General features: G+C 38.0%; 1 protein-coding gene and 1 pseudogene across 1 annotated transcript in view; one reads left to right on the top strand and one right to left on the bottom strand.

Annotated features, from left to right (window-relative positions):
- The window catches only part of LOC128119341 (uncharacterized), a 107,775-nt gene that overhangs the window by 55,421 nt on the left and 33,485 nt on the right, over positions 1-18,869 (bottom strand). Inside the window, exons 7-9 of the mRNA XM_052752751.1 lie at positions 14,455-14,898; positions 11,718-11,975; positions 9,793-10,038 (exon numbers count right to left, since the gene is read on the bottom strand). Coding sequence (XP_052608711.1) covers positions 9,793-10,038; positions 11,718-11,975; positions 14,455-14,898 — 948 coding nt within the window. The remainder of the gene's footprint in view (positions 1-9,792; positions 10,039-11,717; positions 11,976-14,454; positions 14,899-18,869) is intronic.
- LOC128119441 (lactoylglutathione lyase-like) lies at positions 1,072-1,795 on the top strand (annotated as a pseudogene).

Raw genomic sequence — 18,869 nt, 5'->3', positions numbered from 1 at the left:
TATTAGATACCTACAACCTCAGTTTTTCAGTGTACAGAGGATAAGGGCCTGTGGAGCGCTCAGCTTTCCATGACACAGCTATATCACAGCCTCAAATCCCTAGGCTTAGGAAGCATATCAGAAGAAGGAGGAGGAAATAAATTATAAGACCCATAGGTAGTGGATGTCCACAACAAAACAGTATTTGCTAGCTGAGACAGGGTTGCTGCACAATTAACTCATAGCAACTTTAACTGCATGCAACAGACATGTACAAGATCTGGCCAACCAACATCCCAGCATTAATGAGGGAGGGGTTCATGAAGTCCCACCCTGTGAGGAGCTATTGAAAGGTGATGGATGCTGAGGAAGGAGACTCAGCTTTCTTCAGGGATGCAGCATGTCGAGGCTATCCATGATCCAGTAATTTTATTACTTCCTTGCACACTAATTGCACTGTTTTCTTTTTAAAGAAAACATGAATTTGGGAAGGAATAGTACTGGTGACAGACATATAAGGAAGATTTGGATGGTTGTAAACTGTGGTGCATTTGATCAAAATTTGTTATATGTATGTATAACATTTTTAAACATTAAAATAAAATAAATAAATTTAAAAAATAAATATATTCTCCCTACCAATAGAAACAGGGAATAAACACAGTACTTGGTGATGGGTCTATAAAGAATGATTGGAGCCCAAAACTCCTCCTATGTCAATATTTCAAAACAATTTATCTGGTGATATTAACTAAGGCGGATACAACAGCTGACAGAATCAGATAAGAGCCAAACAAGTGTCAGGACATTATCTTCAGTTTGTGATATGAAATTTGAGGTACTCAGAGGACTAGGAAGAAAGAACCAACTCAATGGAGTAGGGGGAGGTGGCCTTACTTGGAAAAAGTACATGGATTTGAGAAAATGAATATTTGTAAAATATACTTAAAAATATAAATCCAGGGCTGGGAGCCATGGCTGTCCGCTCCTGGGCCAGTCACTCTGTCTAGTGCAAAGATGGAACAGGTCTTTGCAGAGGTTATGACCCACTGGTTTGTTGGCAGAACTGGTCAGTGATCCTCCAAGGCAGCCATGGCAGAGCCACATCCCTCCTCCAGTGGCCTCACGGATGAAGTCGCCTTCAGTTGCTGCTCAGATCTAGACCCCAGCACCAAGGGCTTTCTATTGCAGCAACTGAACTAAGGACCCTAAGAAATCCCTGGATTTTTTTTGTTTGTTTTGTTTTGTTTTTCGAGACAGGGTTTCTCTGTGTAGCTTTGGAACCTTTCCTGGAACTCACTCTGTAGCCCACGCTGGCCTCGAACTCACAGAGATCCGCCTGCCTCTGCCTCCCGAGTGCTGAGATTAAAGGTGGACACCACCACCGCCCAGCATCCCTGGATTTATATACTAGAGTTCTTGGATTGACGTTACTCCAAAAGTTTGATTTTCCCTCAATGAAATTTTCCCTCTATTTTTTGGCTTACAAAAATAAGAATGACATTCCTAAAGATAAGACTGAAAGAACAGCATGGACATTTTCCAGAAAAGCTACACTTGAGTTGACACACAACCGGGGCACAGAGGATGATGGAACCCAGAGTTACCACAAAAGCAACTCAGACCCTCAGGGAATTGGTCACATTGGGATTGCCATTCCTGATGTCTACGGTGCCTGAAAAGATTTGAATGACTGGAAGTCAAGTTTGTGAAGAAACTCGACAATGGTAAAATGAAAGGTCTGGCATTCATTCAAGATCCTGACGGCTACTGGGTTGAAATTCTGAATCCTAACAAAATAACAGAGATTACTTAGTTCCGTAAGAATGCTCCTTTGAGGTGTTGGTGACAGTGGGGACAAGAAACAGTGTATCCTTGAACAGATGGATTTCTGCCTCTGGAATGCTAGGATTAAAGGCGTGTGCTACCACTGCCTATCCCAAGTATCTAGTGGCTTTTCTGTTCCCTGACCCCAGATAAGTTTATTAGGATACACAATATTTGGGGAACACAATACCACCACAGGCAGCCAATGGAAGTAATATGTAAACAGTTTCCTAAATCTGTAATTTATCATTATATGCACAATAGTTTACTAGCTGATTCAAATGCAGACACCTTAGAAAGAATGTTTAAAGCAGAAAATTTTGCTTTGTTGGGGATTACAAACTGCTTCTGCAAAGATACAAAGAGGAGATTTTATTAATTCTTTATGATATAAAATAGGTCCACAAAAATTAGACCCCAAAAGGTGCAAATTAGAAGAGATCAATTACAAACACTTAATGACTTTCAAAGATTATTTGGAGACATTGCCAGTCTATGGCTTGCTGTTGGGGTAAAAAAAATAATAAACTGAGTAATTTGTTCAAAGTCTTAGAGGGTGACAAGGACTTAAATAGTTCAAGAGAATTATCAGCTGAAGCTGAGAGAGAATTGGCTTTGGTGGAAAAGAAAATACAGGATGCACATGTGGATCATGTGGATCCAAAGCTTGATTGCATTTGGTTATTTTACCCTCTAAGCATTCTCTTAAAGGAATTTTAATGCAGAGGGAAGATATTGTATTGGAATGGATATCTTTACCAAATAAACAAAGTAAAAAATTTAGAACTTACGTGGAAAAATAATCTCTGACTTGATTTTAAAAGGAAAATTGAGACTTTGTCAATTAGCAGGGATAGACCCAGCAGAAATTGTAGTACCTTTAACTAAGGATGAAATTGTCAAATTATGGACAGAAAGTGAACCTTGTCAAAGAGCTTGCAGTAATTTTTTGGGAGAGATTAACAGCAAATATCCCCAAAGTGATAGAATTAAACTTATAAAGAGAGCTGATTGGATCCTACCTCACACTGTATGAGAAACCCTACAGTTTGTACAGATGCAAACAAACAAGGAAAGGCAGGTTACAAATCAGAAAATTTAAGTAAAGTGGTTCAAAGTCCTTATAATTCTGTTAAAAAGTCAGAATCATATGCTATTCTGATGGTATTAATGGATTTTTCATAAACTCTCAACATAGTTACTGACTCTCAGTATGCTGAAAGAGTGGTCTTACATATTGAGACTGAAGGATGTATCCCTGAGTAGTCAGAATTAACTTCACTATTTATTCAGTTACAAAATATAATCAGGAATAGGAATCATCCCTTATATATAACTCACATCTGATCACACATGGGTCTGCCAGGACCTCTAGCACAAGGTAATGATGAGATTGATAGATCATTGATAGGAAATGTGCTGGAGGTCTCATAATTTCATAAAAAACATCATGTCAATAGTAAGGGTTTAAAAGGGGATTTTTCTGCAAGAGACCCAGGCATTGCATCTCCAGCTGCAAGAGATCCCTGGCATTGCATCTGTAGCTGTAAGAGATCCCTGGCACTGCTTCTGCAGCTACAAGTGCCAAACAGTAGAGAATTTACACAAAGCATTGGGAAAGTCAACCTTGCAAGTTACATACCCAAGCAAGTTATTATAAATACAGAAAGTAAAGTACACAGAATTTTAAAAAGCAAGAAGTCTGTATGTTTAACCATGAGACAAGTGGCATTAAAATGCTTCTGACCTCTCCTCTCAGCCAACAGCATTTATTAAGGCACATGAACCTCTTTCTGTTGAGGTCTTTACAAAACTAATCAAATAGCAAATGTCTGGCCCTAACACAGGTAAAGGCAGCATCACCCTCAATAACACATACTGTACACTGTTCTTTTCTGAAGCTGTCTCAAGGGGCTGTGGACAGATACCAAAGTTGGCTTGGTTTTTTCCCAGTGGCCTCAAACAGACCACCTTTCTAAAGACAGTTTTCCAACATTAGGAAACCATATATGTGATATAAAACATGAAGACCCTGTGGCATTTCAGACCATTCAGTTCATACTTAAGGGCACTTAACAAGATTAATCTCATCAACTAGACAGGGCACAATCTGGAGTCCTTCAGCAAAATAACCCTTTATTCAAGGCCATACAAGAACTGGGAGAGTGAGTCTCCTGGGACACAGAGGCATTTTAGGTGGAGAATGACAGTGACCAGCAGCCTCCTGTCCCCAGGTGCCCACCTGTACCACATCACAGCAGCGTGCTGAGAGGCTCATCAGTGTCAGCCTCCTCCTTGGGTTTCTTCAGGAATCTAAATGCCTCTTCCGCACTCACTGGGAGCTGTACTGGCAGGAGTTTCCCTGAAGGTAAATCCACGTTCTTAGGTAGAAGCTTAAACCCTTTCATTTCTCTCCCAGAGTCTGTCACTGGTATTTTAACTAGCACAATAAACAGCTTGGAACTGGAATGCTGGTCTTTCAGGTCAATGGCTGGGTCTCTCTCTGTAATATCACACACTAAAAAAGCTCTCCCTGACCTCTGTAACACAACCCTGTGGGAGAGTGAAGACTCCTGCCCTGTCAGATCCCCTGTTAACAGTGAGGTCACACCCCAGCTGCACCTTCATCTGGAAACTGCCTCACCCAGTCTTAATATGAGGGGATGTGCCTAGGCTTATTGCAATGCGATATGCCATGTTTCATTGATATCCCTGGGAGGCCTGCCTTTCCCGAAGGGAACCAGAGGAAGTATGGATCTAGGGGAGAGGGGAGGTGGGGGAAAGGGTTAGGAGGAAAGGAGGGAGGGGAAACTGAGGTCTGTATGTAATATATGAGAGAAGAATAAAAAAGGTTTTTCTATAACCTGATAACAAGCCAAGGAAATTATAAGTAAATGTCTTGCTTGTTCCTTTTACAACCAAACTCCACTATCAACAGGATGTAACCCAAAAGATACTCAGAGGAATGAAATCTGGCAGATGGATGTGTTTCATTTTGCAGAATTTGGAAAATTGGAATATGTACATCATACCATTGATAATTATTTAGGATTTCAGGGGGCAACTGCACTGAGTTTTGAAAAGGCTGATTTGGTAATCATGCCTTTGCTAGAAGTTATGGCTATCATGGGTATACCTGTACAAATTAAAACTGACAATGCTTCAGCATATGTCTCTGGTAAAATGAAATGGTTTTTTGCTAATTACAATATAAAGCATATTACAGGTATACCACATAATCCTACAGGCCAAGCAGTCATAGAAAGATCAACTCGAACTCTAAAGGATCAGAAAGGGGTAACAAAAAAAACCCAGAAATAGATTACATAATGCTCTGTTAACTTTCAATTTTCTCAATGCCAAGGAGAAAGGAACAAGAGCTGTGGAGAGACATTATATAACAGAAAAAACTAGAGAATTAAATCAGCCTGTATACTTTAAGGATGTGCTGACCTCAGAATGGAAACCAGGATATGTGTTACGTTGGGGATGAGGCTTTACTTTTGTTCTACAGCGGAACAAAAGCTATGGATACCATCAAAATTGATAAAGGTTCAATTTGAATTAAGAGACTCTTAATTAGAAGAGGTGGCAGTTCATCAATCAATTTAAACTATTCATTCAGTTTAAACTAACTTATACCACTAAAAAATGCTTTTCACTTAATCAGATATAACTTACCAAAAGGGAACCTCCCCAAAGTTAGGCTTGGGGAAGGGTTTTTGTTGTTGTCTTTCAGGAAAATGAAGGCATTCAGCTAAGGAATCTGAAGAACACTGGACAAATGAGACATCTGAAGAAAAAGGACAAATTATCCTGAAAGAAAATGCCTCAAGAAAAAAGAGTCAATTGGCCTATTGGTATGTCACATATAAAATTTCATGTCTTCCTAAATGTTTGCTTCTGCTGTTCTCTACAGACACTTAACATAAATTATCTTTATGTAGTCCTAGTTCAATTAAAAATTAAAGCTGCCTTTGGAGTTGGAGAATGGCTTTCTCTTTCTCTAAACACAAGCATGCTTGCTAAAAGAAAATGAGCCGGGTGGTGGTGGCACACGCCTTTAATCCCAGCACTCAGGAGGCTGAGCCAGGTGGATCTCTGTGAGTTTGAGGCCAGCCTGGTCTACAAAGGGAGATCCAGGACAGGCACCAAAACTATGCAGAGAAACCCTGTCTTGAAAAAAATTTGAAAAAAAAGAAAATGAAAAATCTCTGTATCATGTCAGAAGAGCCATCTGAAATGGGACAGAAGAAACCAAAATTAAGGGACTATTCTATTGCCACTAATCTCATAATTCTTTGGTTCTATTTTGATTCTTCAAAACTTTTTTCAAGGTATGAATTTTATATCAAAATTTATAAGATTTACATGCATATACTTTTAAACTTTTGTCATAATATTAATGGTCATATAGAGTACTAACTTACTCCAGAAAAAAAGCTTCATCTAGCTGCTTCTACATGTTTTCGTGCTTGAGTCTCTATCAGTTTTCTGCAGGGAATCATGACCATGCCTAACAGCAAATTTGAAGTCTCCAAAAAGATGATGGGGCTCCACAATGATGATTCCATCAGGATGATGATAAACACCACCCAAAGATTGGCTTTCTACTACAAACTGCTCAGGATAATTTTGAGATGGCTAACTGAGATGATCCAGCCTCACAGACTACTCAAGCAAGGACTTGAGATAAGCCCTGTACTTTTGCATTATGTAGAGACTGGACAACAAATGATACAGCTACCTCTCCCAGGACTTGACAATTAACCCAAAAAATTTTTGTTTTCAGGATCCCCTAAACATGCTTTTGCCCCCAGACAGCAGGAAGTAATTTTAAGAACATGACACCCACATTCCCAAGAGGTAGGGTGGGTGGGTTTTGGTCTTTCAATGGGTTTTGTATAGTAGTCATTGTTTAGGATGGTTGGTTACAAGTTGTTAATTATTAATGGTCAGGAAAAATATTAAACAAAGGAAATTATATTCAGGGTTCTTGTTTGAAAAAAAGAGGATATAGATAAGAGATAGATTATTGAATCTTACTCTGAAAAAAGATATAGAAATGATAAAAAAGGGTAGATTATTAAATCTAATCTGAAAAGAAAAAAGAGAGAATGTGGATATGAAAAGATAAAATGGTAGATTATTGAATTTACTTTTAAAAGGCAACTACTAGTTTTAAATATTTTACATTGGATTGGGTTTTTGTATATTGTATACAAATTTTGTATGTTGATTTGAGATTGACTTTATTAGAAAATACTGTACATGTATTTCTAATCTTGTTCAAGGTATTGTACCTATACAGTTCATTTAACAATATAGTGCAATTTGCTAGTCCTTGAAAGTTATTATTACCAACTAATTAGGATCTAAAGAAATGTAAATTAGTAATTAGTCCTTATAATTAAACTTGTAGTCATATTAGGTATGTTTCCAAGATCAAGCAGAGATATATTTTATATAGACAGGTCATCTTCAAACACTTCAGAGATCTGCAGACTATGGCATTTAAGATGTTTTAATAACATAGATTCTTTTTTTTATGACTATGAGACATGTCCGCTCCTGGCAGCACCAATTTACTTCAGAGAAGATGATGGGCATTGAAGAAACTCCATATGTTTACTTTCATTGTGGCAAAAGTTAGCCACTGGGCAAGAAAGTGCCCTCAAATTGACTGCTGACAGTATGCTGTCCAAAATGGACAAGCAGGACATAAAAGAAAGGACTGCAAACCTTGCTAAGACAAGGTCGGAAGGCTCTTTAGAAAATCCTGCTTCACAGATGAGTGTGTCAGATATGCTAAGCCTGTAGGTTGAAGAATGGATGCCCCAACGTTGCAGAGAAACCTCGAGTGACTGTCCAGGCAGCTTGCTGTTTCTGTCATAACTCACAAATTTTTGGGAAGTTGCTTGTTTACACTTCCTGTTTTACTAGGTAATATTATTTCCTTCTTGGTTCTCTGAGGGAGTTGAAGATTAGTTATCGTTTTCCTTGGTAACAATTTCAGAAAAGAAGCTCACTAAAGAGGTGTAAAGTGTATAAGTTTGAAAGACATCAAAAGATAGTTTTTGGTTGGTAATAAAAGTTAGGATAGAAAGTGAATTAAGTACATTTCGGACTCACCAAAATAGGATAGATGATGGAATATTTTTGCTGAATTTGTCAAATGCAAATGGACTAGACATTGTTGATGTATTTATTGCCTGTATATACTGTATATAGTTATTGTACTTATTGTATATAGTTTTTCTGATATTAGTTATAACTTATTTATTTTAGGCAAAAAAGGGGAAATGTGGTGATATTTTATTTGTGCACGCCAATAAAACTTATCTGAAGATCAGAGGGAAAAGCCAGCCACTATAGTAAACACAAAGGTCATGCAATGGTAGCATATACCTTTAATCCTAGCATTTGGGAGGCAGATATCTATCCGGATCTCTGTGAGTTCAAGGCCACACTGGGAACAGAGCCAGGTATGGTGGCACATGCCTTTAATCCCAGTACTAACCATGGAGGTCTGGAGGTCTGTACAGACAGACAGGAAATGATGTAACTGGGTGGAGAGAGGAAGTAAGAGGGCAGGGAAAGAAAGGCATATAGCCATGAGTACAGGAAATAAGTCTCTCTCTTTTTGGCTAAGGATTTCTAGTGGTAAGAACATGGCTGGCTTCTTTCTGCTTCCCTGATCTCTCAGTTTTTACCCCAATATCTGGCTCCAGGGTTTTTTATTAATAAGACTGTTCAGCAATTCATCTTACAGGCAATAGGCTAGGCTGCAGCACACTTTATGTGAATGAATACTGCAACTACCATGTGAAAAAGCAAGCAGCTAGACATACAGACTAACCTGATTGTGTCATCCTTTTTAGTTTTATCTAGTTAATGTCTCATTGGACCTCCTGTGTTAATCTTCTACTCTGAGACCTTCAGTGAGCTTGGCTTTGTGCCCTTTGCTCTCAGGCTTGACTTACCATAGTGAAAGAAGATAGACATCTATAGATTTAAAAAAAAGACTGTTCTAGGTGACATTCTGTGTGAGGGAGGCTCCCATGAGTCTTCCCCACCATAGGGGCCTATGAATTCACTTAGGATAAATTATTTCCAGTGGGAACTCAGATATCAGGAGTTAGCTCAGTGGTCTACTCTGCTGACTGACTGGTGATGGATTTCTAAGAGGCAATTTTGAAAGCTTTTGGTCTAGAGGATAAAACCCAATTTGAGATCAAACTACATTCAAGTTTTCTGCAGGCTGTAGTGGATGCTATCTGGATGGGTGATGTGAAGTGTTACAACGCTAGAAGCATTTTGTTTCTTTTGGGGATGAAATGGATTAATGTGAGCAGCTTAAACAAATCATAGACTGAAATAAAACTTTAATGCTCTTTAATATGTAAAAAATGTAAATCTACACAGAATTCTAAAATATTTAATTTCAAACACCAGACAAAGAAGAGCCAGGGGATCCTGTTATCCAGTGATGTAGGGCTTTCCAGTAGAACCACATGCTGTTTTATAGTGACATGATTCTTTCCTTTGAATCATGGGAACCTCTGTCCTTTTGGTTTACTACAGTTAGGCACATGTCTAATATTGCATTTCTAGTTAATTATGTTTTGATTTATAATATACTCATTTGCATATCAAACATGTTAGTTCCTTTCATCTCAACTGTAACTACTCTAGAAGTCTTTTATCATCACCCCCATTATTATTATTATTATTGTTTATTTTATAAGAATTCTCATTTGTATAAAAGCTTGTTAATGTCTGTTGTTGTAGTCACGGTCTAATTTGTTGTCACTTAAACCTTTAAAGATCAGGTAGAAGGATGCATCTGGGGCCGAAGGTGTGAAGGAGTTGGGGGACCTGTACAAAGCTGGGGTTCTGCTCTCTGGACTGCAGCACTGTGGACTTGGGCTTGCAGATGCATCTTTGCCCTCACATGAAATATACTGCTTTTCAAATTAGAATTACCTTTAATCTTGTTTTCCCCATAGAGACACGAGGTAGTCCTTCTTTCTCGGGGCAAACATTTTTGTATTTTCCAAGCACATCACAAATTTTCACCTTTAAATCTTTTTTAATGAGTTCCTTAAGATGCACGTGCTGCAATTCACTGTGCTCATGCTCCATTTCCTTCACTCTCTTGGTAGCAGGCTGCTCTGAATATAAGAACTCACTGTCATATTTCTTCCTTAGCTCTTGTCCTGTAGATATTTTCTGAAGATGAGAAGGTAGAATGTTTTCAAAATGACTCTGTCCTTATATATTACAGTGTATGGACAAAGAAAAAGGAGCAACTAATTAATATTTATTAGTTAAATATCTTCATAAATGCTCTTCTATTTACACCATCACTTGCTATTGATAAGAAGTGAAACCAATTTATTCTCATCTAGAGTAGGAGAAAAACATGACCCAACATACTTAACTTAGTATTGATTACAGTGTTGATTACAATAACCACACTTTACTTGTTAAATCTTCTAACAAATGATTACATGACTTTTAACATCACAACGGATGACTTTCGTAAGAGATATTATCGTACACTACCTAGAAAGGTTAAGCCCCAAGAGTACATTTGAGGCCTTTTTCTGTTTTTCAGTAAATAGCTTGTTGGCAAGCCAAAGTTACCAAGAACCAAAATCACTGAACACCATCAAAAAGAAAAACAAACTGCTAAATTTTACTTTACATTATGTACTGTGTAGTTTATAGTTATATGGTATAAAGTATATTGTATATTAACATATCATAAACAAATCATAGGGAAGATAAACAAATACAGCCATCTTGCTGAAGGTACATCAGCTGGCAGGTACAACAAAGTTTAAATTGTACTTCAGATTATACCCTGTGAGAGTACCCTGCATACATGCAGACTATCTGCACTGACTCACGTTTTAACATAGTTCATATGAGATAATGAACAAGATGTTCAATGATCTTTACCTATTTTTCCTCAGTATATTAAAATAAATAAAATGCTATTACATGAATCCTAACATCATTAAATGAAGCTGTTCTCTGCAGAAAGAGACACATGTGAAAGACAGAGCTTGGTGACTGGTTGGGACTTTGAAGGAGGGCTGGAGTCCAGGTCTCCTCTACTTCAGTATTTCAATACGATTCACCAGCTGCTATTTACTAGAATGGAGACAACAGCAGAAAGAGCAATGGTCAGCCAAGACCCAGGGAATGGAGAAGGATATTTTCAGTTTGTAATATGAAATTTAGGCACACGGAGGCCTTGGGAGACAGAACTGCATGGACAGCCAAGGAGGATGTGGCCTGTGAAAAAGCTTATGGATTCAAGAAGATAAACATCCATAAATATAATTTAGACTTAAAAATGTTAGCTTATACAGAATTCTGAAATACTTAAGTAAGAGTATCAAAGGCAGAAAAGCCAGGGGATCCAGTTGTCCAGTGATATAGGGCTTTCCATTAGATTCACATGCTGTTTTTAAGTCCCATGATTCCTGTCTTTGAATTATTGAGACCATGGCCCTTTGATGTACTAGACTTAGGCACATGTCTAAGATTGAATTTCCAGGTCATTACATTTGGCTTATGATGTTATTTGCAGAGAAAGCATATTAGTTCTTTTCATTCAACTGAAAACCCCATGAGGTCTTTATCATTTTTCTATATTATTATTATATAAGAAGTCTCATCATTTATTTTAAAGTCATATTTGTTGTAATCTAAATTTTTCACAGAAGCTCAAGGTGGGTGGGAAGTGTCCTGGGAATGGAGAAGTGTAGGGCATGTGCAAGGCTGAAGTCCTGTTGTCGAGATGCTCTCTACAGCCCAGAGACAAGGGCTCACAGATGCCTCTACCCCCCCCCCACACACACACTACGTACATTGCTTTTAAAATTAGAAGGAATTACCCGTAGTTGTTTTCTTCCATGAAGGATATGAGGTAGTTCTTTCTTCATACATGTATCACATTTATATTTTTCAAGTGTTTCACAAAGTGCTTCTTTTAAATCGTCTTTAATGAGTTCCTTTAGAGGCATACAGCGGGAATCACTCTGCCCATCAATGACTTCCTCTTCAGTTTGCACTGAGGGCTTTTCTGAATGTGAAGGGGCACTGTCATGGTCACCTCCATGTTTTTTCTTTTTTCTTTGTTCCAGAGATGTTCTCTGCAGGAGGAGAGATAGAAGGTTCATTTGCTTGGTTTCCTAGAAGAAGTTTTTTTAATTTTTTTATTTTTAGGTGCTTGTTTTCAAAATTACTTTATCTTCACAAGTCATAAGTTATAGACCATGAGAAAGTAAAAAAAAATGCTTAATACTTAACAGTTAAACTTCTTCATATATGTTTAGTCTGTCTCAAATCACTAGGCTCTCATTAAGAACTGAAAACAAATTACGTTTTTCTAGAATTAACTAAAAGTCATGAACCCGTGATTTTTGTGTCAATGTTGTTTGGAATAAACTAATGGTGTGTCACATATTCAAAACCATAAATTACATGAGATTTTTTGAATTTTTTTATTTAGATGAGATTTAACATGTAAAAACAATTCTCACACCTAAAGATTTGACCTCACCTGTGTGTTTCCTCAGAGAACTTGTACTATTGCTCCCTGGGAGTGTTTATTAAACAATGATTCTCTTCCTCAAATTAATGATTATTATATCTCAAACTGATGACTATCTTAACTACACATATAAATGGAAGAAAATGATTTTTAAAGTGTCATGTAGGATTTTTACTTATTTAAATAACTAGCTTAAATATTTTTAAAATTTTAGCATGTTTACAAGATTCTCTCTCTCTCTCTCTCTCTCTCTCTCTCTCTCTCTCTCTCTCTCTCTCTCTCTCTCTCTCTCTCTCTCTCCAGACAGGGTTTCTCTGTGTAGCTTTGGATCCTTTCCTGGAATTCACTCTGTAGCCCAGGCTGGCCAAGAACTCACAGAGACCCACCTGACTCTGCCTCCCGAGTGCTGGGATTAAAGGCATGTACCACCACTTCCCGGCTAAGGATTTTTTCTCATAAATAACCTCTCAAGGGGGAAGATCATACATGAAAAATCATGTATGTATTATATTGACTTGAGATCACAGACAGTAAGAGAAGAGCTATTTAGGGTGTCAAATAGCTAGAGACACATGATTATATGGATTTGGCTGCTTCTAAGAAAGAGGAGAAGCAGTTGATAATAAAGCTTTGGGGACAACAATTAATTAATAAAGCCATATACACCTGTTACACAGGGAGACATAACTAAATTAACTAACAATAGAAATAGAAACTGTAAGAAAGATCAAATGTGTTTTGCAAAAATAGTTCAGTATTGGTACAAAGCATTTTTAAAAGGCCAGGGAGGAGAGACAAACAAGTAGAACTCTCTGTCCAGAGGGCAGCAAGCAGCAGGCACAGCCAACAGGATTCATTTCAAACTACACGCTGTGAACATGCCGTGCATGTACACGGACTATCCATGCTACGTCTAGTTCTAATGTAGCCTACTGTCCTCTTGTTACAGTGAAATAAGTACTAGAGTGAAATTCTAACTTCAAAGGTTCCATTCTGGAAGGTGAGGTTCTCTTTCTAAGCATTGGGGTTGATTCAGGAACCTGTTCTGTCTGTCAGCAGAGAAAGGTTAAAATCACAGACCTTAGTTACCAGTTGGTACTTTGAGGGATGACTGGAGCCCAGAACTTCCCAACTTCAGTGTTTCTGTGCTATTGACTGGATTGAAGAAAACAAGAAAGGACAGAGCAGAATGACAGCAGGAAAGTTTCAGAGAATGGTAAGAAGTGATGTTGCCTGAAATTAGGCCACCCAAGGGTTAATGCACAGCGCTCTATCAATTCATTAGAAGAGGAGGCAGCCTAACTTGGGAAAAGCAAATTATTTAAGAAGATAAACTTTCCAGGTGGTGGTGGCACACACCTTTAATCCCAGCACTCGGGAGGCAGAGGCAGGTGGATCTCTGTGAGTTCAAGGCCATCATGGTCTACAGAGTGAGATCCAGGACAGGTTCCAGAACTAAACAGAGAAACACTGTCTGGAAAAACCAAATTTTTTAAAAAAAGATAAACACTTGTAAAGTATAATAAACCTATAATTATATATGCAAATATACACAGAAGTCTGAAACAAGAGAGAAAAATAGCTTAGAATTCTCTAATGCAGCTCTATAGTCTATCTATACCTGTTAACATACAGTGTGGTTTTATTAGTCATGTGATTTATTTCTTTGAAATATTTAAACCAGTGTCCTTTCTTGACTTCAGTATGCATTTACTATATAATTTCTAATTCTGCTTTTGTTTATACACTTACCACATGCATATCTGTTCTTTTCCTGTCAACCATAACTACTCTCTGGCTTGTTATTATTCTCTGTTTTCTGTACTATTACGAGACTTGTGCCCATTTGTGTTAACAGCACGTTCACTTCCTGATCTATTGTTTTCATAGTTGAGTCACATGAACATCAGAAGATTACCAGCCACTGGATTCTTGGGACCAAGAACATGAGGGGCCAGGATATGATCAAGGTTGGGCATCTGACAGGAACTATCTGCAGGACTGCCGACTCAGGCAAACAGATGCATCTTTCAGAGCCTGTCAATCAAACACAGTCCTTTCCAGTGAGAGAGACCTACCTGGTAGTCTGCAGTTCCTTTAGAGGCACCAGGTAGTGGCTCTTCTTTAGGACAAATGATAATTTTGGAATTTTTAACCTGTTGCCGAACCATCTCTTTTAAGTCCCTTCTAAAGAGTTCCTTCAGCTGCAGGTACTGCAGATTCCAGTGCTCCTGCTCTTGCAGCAGGGCCGTCTTCTCCACAAATATTTGTCTTAATTCCTTCTTGAGTGTTCCCCTAATTTCCTCTAGATCCTTTATGAGGAGTTTCCTCATCTTTGCATACCCTGTAGCCAATTCCTCCTTTATTAATTCCTTTATATAATTTCTGAAGGCTTCATTCAGTTGTGTGTGGTGCCAATCAGCTTGCTCCTTCACGTCCTCCTTCCTCCTGACCAAAGGAATTCTTGAATGCACACGTGCATCTATTCCATCACATTTCTTCTTTTCCTCAGTCATTTTCTGCTGATGAGAAAAAGGAGATTAGTTCGCTTGACTTCATTCTCACATTTGTTGTTGTTGTTTGGGGTGCTTGTTCACAAAATGGCTTTGTCCTTACAGGTTGTAGGGAGCAGATGGGGAAAGCAGGAAGCACATTTTAACAGTTCAGTTTCTTCATAAGTTTGGCTACTCAAGTCACTAGGCTATCATCAGCAGAAAGCCATGAACCAACAAACTTGCTCAGTGTTAACTGAAATAAATTTAATTTTGTTAAATTTGCCAAAAATAGTGACTTGGATGATTTTTAACATTACAAAACAATTCTTGAACAATGGGTTTTGTATTGTTAATCTTTGATGTCTAGTAGGGTCATTGTGGTCCTGTTATAAATAACTCCATTTTGACTGTTTTTATGTATGCATATGTATATGTATAAAAGGGTGTGTGTGTGTGTGTGTGTGTGTGTGTGTGTGTGTGTGTGTGTGTGTGTGTATGTCCTTTAGCTGCTCTTTCTGCAGGGATACCTGGCTAAGTGTTGATTTTATCTCTCAGTACAGGCAGTAAAGACAATTAGAAACTGGGGTAGAACTGATTCTATAAACTTGACATAAATGTGAATGGTACAAATTTCAGTTCTAGAGAATAAATTCTTTTTAAGTTATCCTAACATGCTGGTTATTATGGACACATTGTTCATAATGTCAATCACCTTGTCAGGAGGCTTAAGCTTATCATACATATATCATTAGAGGACATTATATAAGTGAGAGAGTGCAAATTTTTCAGAATAAAATTTACCTCAATTGTAAAGACTATTTAAGATAAGGTTTCACAGGAAATTACTAGATTTTAAGAGTTTATGTTTATTTTAATTTGTTTATGTATACGTGTGCCTGACTGTCTCCATGTGTGGGCTGAAGCTCTTGGAGGCCTGAATCAGGCATCAGATCTGTGGAATTGGAATTACAGGTGGTTGTATGCTACTATGTAAGTGCTGGGAACTAAATTCAGGTCTTCTTGAAGGAATAGTAAGGGCTTTAAATTCTGAGCTATCTCTTCAGTCCTTTTAAAAATTAAGTTTATAGTTTATGTGTAAAGATTTTATGCCTTATAAAGTATTTCTAGAAAAATGTTAGGCAAAATATTAGAAATAAAGATACAATGTTTTATGAAGGAAAATTCAGATATTATTGATATGGATTGCATTTAGAATGATAAATTGACCAGGTTAGTGCACATTTCAGGCATGAGAGGAATATAATATGTTTGACAGTAATGTACCAAACTACAACCACTATATGTTTCATGGAAATATGATTATAGTATAAATGAAGTACAAGATTTTTTTAGGGTTGGATTCAAATCTATTGTTTGATGCTAGGAAACATCTACTATCCTATAAACAAAAGTTCTTACAATTACCAGTGTCTAATACCTAGTATGCAATCCCATATTCAAGAATTAACATGTAGCCGGGCGGTGGTGGCGCACGCCTTTAATCCCAGCACTCGGGAGGCAGAGGCAGGCGGATCTCTGTGAGTTCGAGGCCAGCCTGGTCTCCAAAGCGAGTTCCAGGAAAGGCGCAAAGCTACACAGAGAAACCCTGTCTCGAAAAACCAAAAAAAAAAAAAAAAAAAAAAAGAATTAACATGTAATTTAAACTTTCTTAATATGAATTAATACAAACCATCTGGAAAATACTTAAATTTTAATCACAGTGGATGACAGAGTTTAAGTTTAGTTACTTATAGAGGGAGAGTAGATGACATTTGCTGTGAGATTGTGCCTCCTCGAAAAGTCAAAGTAGCTACACCCATAAAGTCTTATCAACATGGCTGCCTAAACATGACCTGAACAAAAATGATATCAATAGACAGCTAACATAGAAGGGCAAAAGGTCACAGGGCCACACCTCTATATAAAGAACTATGGGTGAGTGGGGAATGCTAAGGAGTGGAGAGATGGTCTTCTTCAGGAAAGTACCTCCCTCAATGAATCATCTAATACCAGTGGTCAGCCCTGAGGCTATATAAATACATGTACACATACATGTAAAATTATATTGATTGAGCAGGTTGTATTCATATATTTAAGAGTGTATGTGTGTATTGTGTGTATATATGTGTGTGTGTGCGTGTGTGTGTGTAAAAACATAAAGAGAGACCATAAATTTGAGAGCAAGGGGGAGTGTATGGGAGGAGTTGGGGGAGAAAAATGAAGGGAAGTAAATGATATAATTATATTATTATTTCAGAAAATATTAATTAAAGAAAAAAAGCACAAATTAGATTTTTAGCAAACCAATGCATTTGTGTGGCTCATATAGAAGGGAAACCTTCTGCATACGTACTGATCAATGACATGGCTCAAAGCATACTGGATTCAATTCCTTATAGGTAATTGAAAGTCCAGATTGTTGAAGAAACCTCTGGAATTGTAATGTCTAATTCAGTTTGTGTAAGTAACTACATGTATCTTCTCTGGGCCACATATCTCTTTTGGTGAGTTGATTTTGAAATAGTGTGTGCAAAGCAAATACATGCATGTGAAATAGTTTCTTCTTTTAATATCCAGTTTTCTCAAAACAGCTGCAAGATGAGGCCGAGGTGATGGCTCAATGGATGTTTCTTTCTGTTTCTGTCATAAAAAGCATGACCAAAAGCAACAGGCAAGGAAAGGAATTATTTGGCTTCTATACCCTGGGTCACAATCTAGTGAAGGAAGTCAAGACAGAAACTCAAAGTAGGAACTTAAGAAGAAGCCATGGACCCATTAGCTGCTTACTGGTTTGCTCCTCATGACTTTCTCAGCATGTTTTCAGATATGACCCAAGACTGTCTGCCCAAGGGTAGCACTGTCCATCCTAAACTGGGTCCTTGCACATCAATCATTAAGCAAGAAAATGCCCGACACACTTGCCTACATGTAATCTGTTGGAGAGACTTTCCCAACTGAAGTTCCTCTTCAATGTCATGATGCTGTTTACTTAATGGAGAAAACAGGTAATAGAGCAGAATGATGGGCAGGCAAGAATCAGGAAATGGTAAAAGCCAATGTCTTCATTTGTTATTCGAAATCTGAGGTACCCAGAAAACTTAGAAGGCACAACTGAGTATCAATGTATACATAATGAAAGGTGCATATGGATTTAAAGGGTAAATATTTGTAAAACACAATAAACTTATACCTTCAAGATGAAAACTTATACAAATTCTGGATTATTTAATGTAAAAGCAAGGGAGATACAAGCTTGAGTAGTCAACTATTTGCTGTGGGATGCCCTGTATGTTGTGAATAAATAAAACGCTGATTGGCCAGTAGCCAGGCAGGAAGTATAGGATAGGCAGGACAAACAGAGAGGAGAGGCTGGGACGTGGAAGTCTGGGAGGGACGCCAGCCTGCCATCCAGGTAGCAGCATGTAAAGCCACAGAACACATGGCGACATATAGATTAACAAAAATGGGCTGAGTATAAGAGTAAGGGCTAGACAGTGGTAGGCCTGAGCTAATGGCCGAGCAGTCTAAATAATATAAGCGTCTATATGTTTGTTTATTTTGTAAGTGGCCTACGGGACTGCTGGGGCTTGGCAGGGCCTGGAGAGAAAAACTCTAGCTACAACTATTCAAGTAGATAAGTCAACAGTGGGAAAACTGTGGTGCTATTTTCATTTCAGTCACATGATCCTAGAAGCCCAGACACCTTTGGTTCACTAGACTTTGCCATGTGTCTACTGGCTAACCCCCAGTTCCTTATATACACTTCGTTCTGGTATCACTTGCAGAGCTGCCATGTTGCTTCCTTTCATATCAACTCTAACGACTCCTGGGCCTTTATTTTTACTATTATTTACACTTTCACCATAATTGTATAAATTTTCCTTATGGTGTTAAAAACATGTTTGATTTTTAGTTTGTTATCTTTAGAGTCTAGTTTAGTTTGCTTAAACCTTAGATGATGACTGGCCAGTGTATTCCTGGGACTGGGAGCATGAGGA

The sequence above is a fragment of the Peromyscus californicus genome, unplaced genomic scaffold, assembly GCF_007827085.1.
Source record: "Peromyscus californicus insignis strain IS unplaced genomic scaffold, ASM782708v3 Scaffold_23__1_contigs__length_62951481, whole genome shotgun sequence".
Lineage (NCBI taxonomy): Eukaryota > Metazoa > Chordata > Mammalia > Rodentia > Cricetidae > Peromyscus > Peromyscus californicus.
The sequence above is the reverse complement of the archived record's forward strand: the minus strand, read 5'-3'. Positions and strand labels throughout refer to the sequence as shown.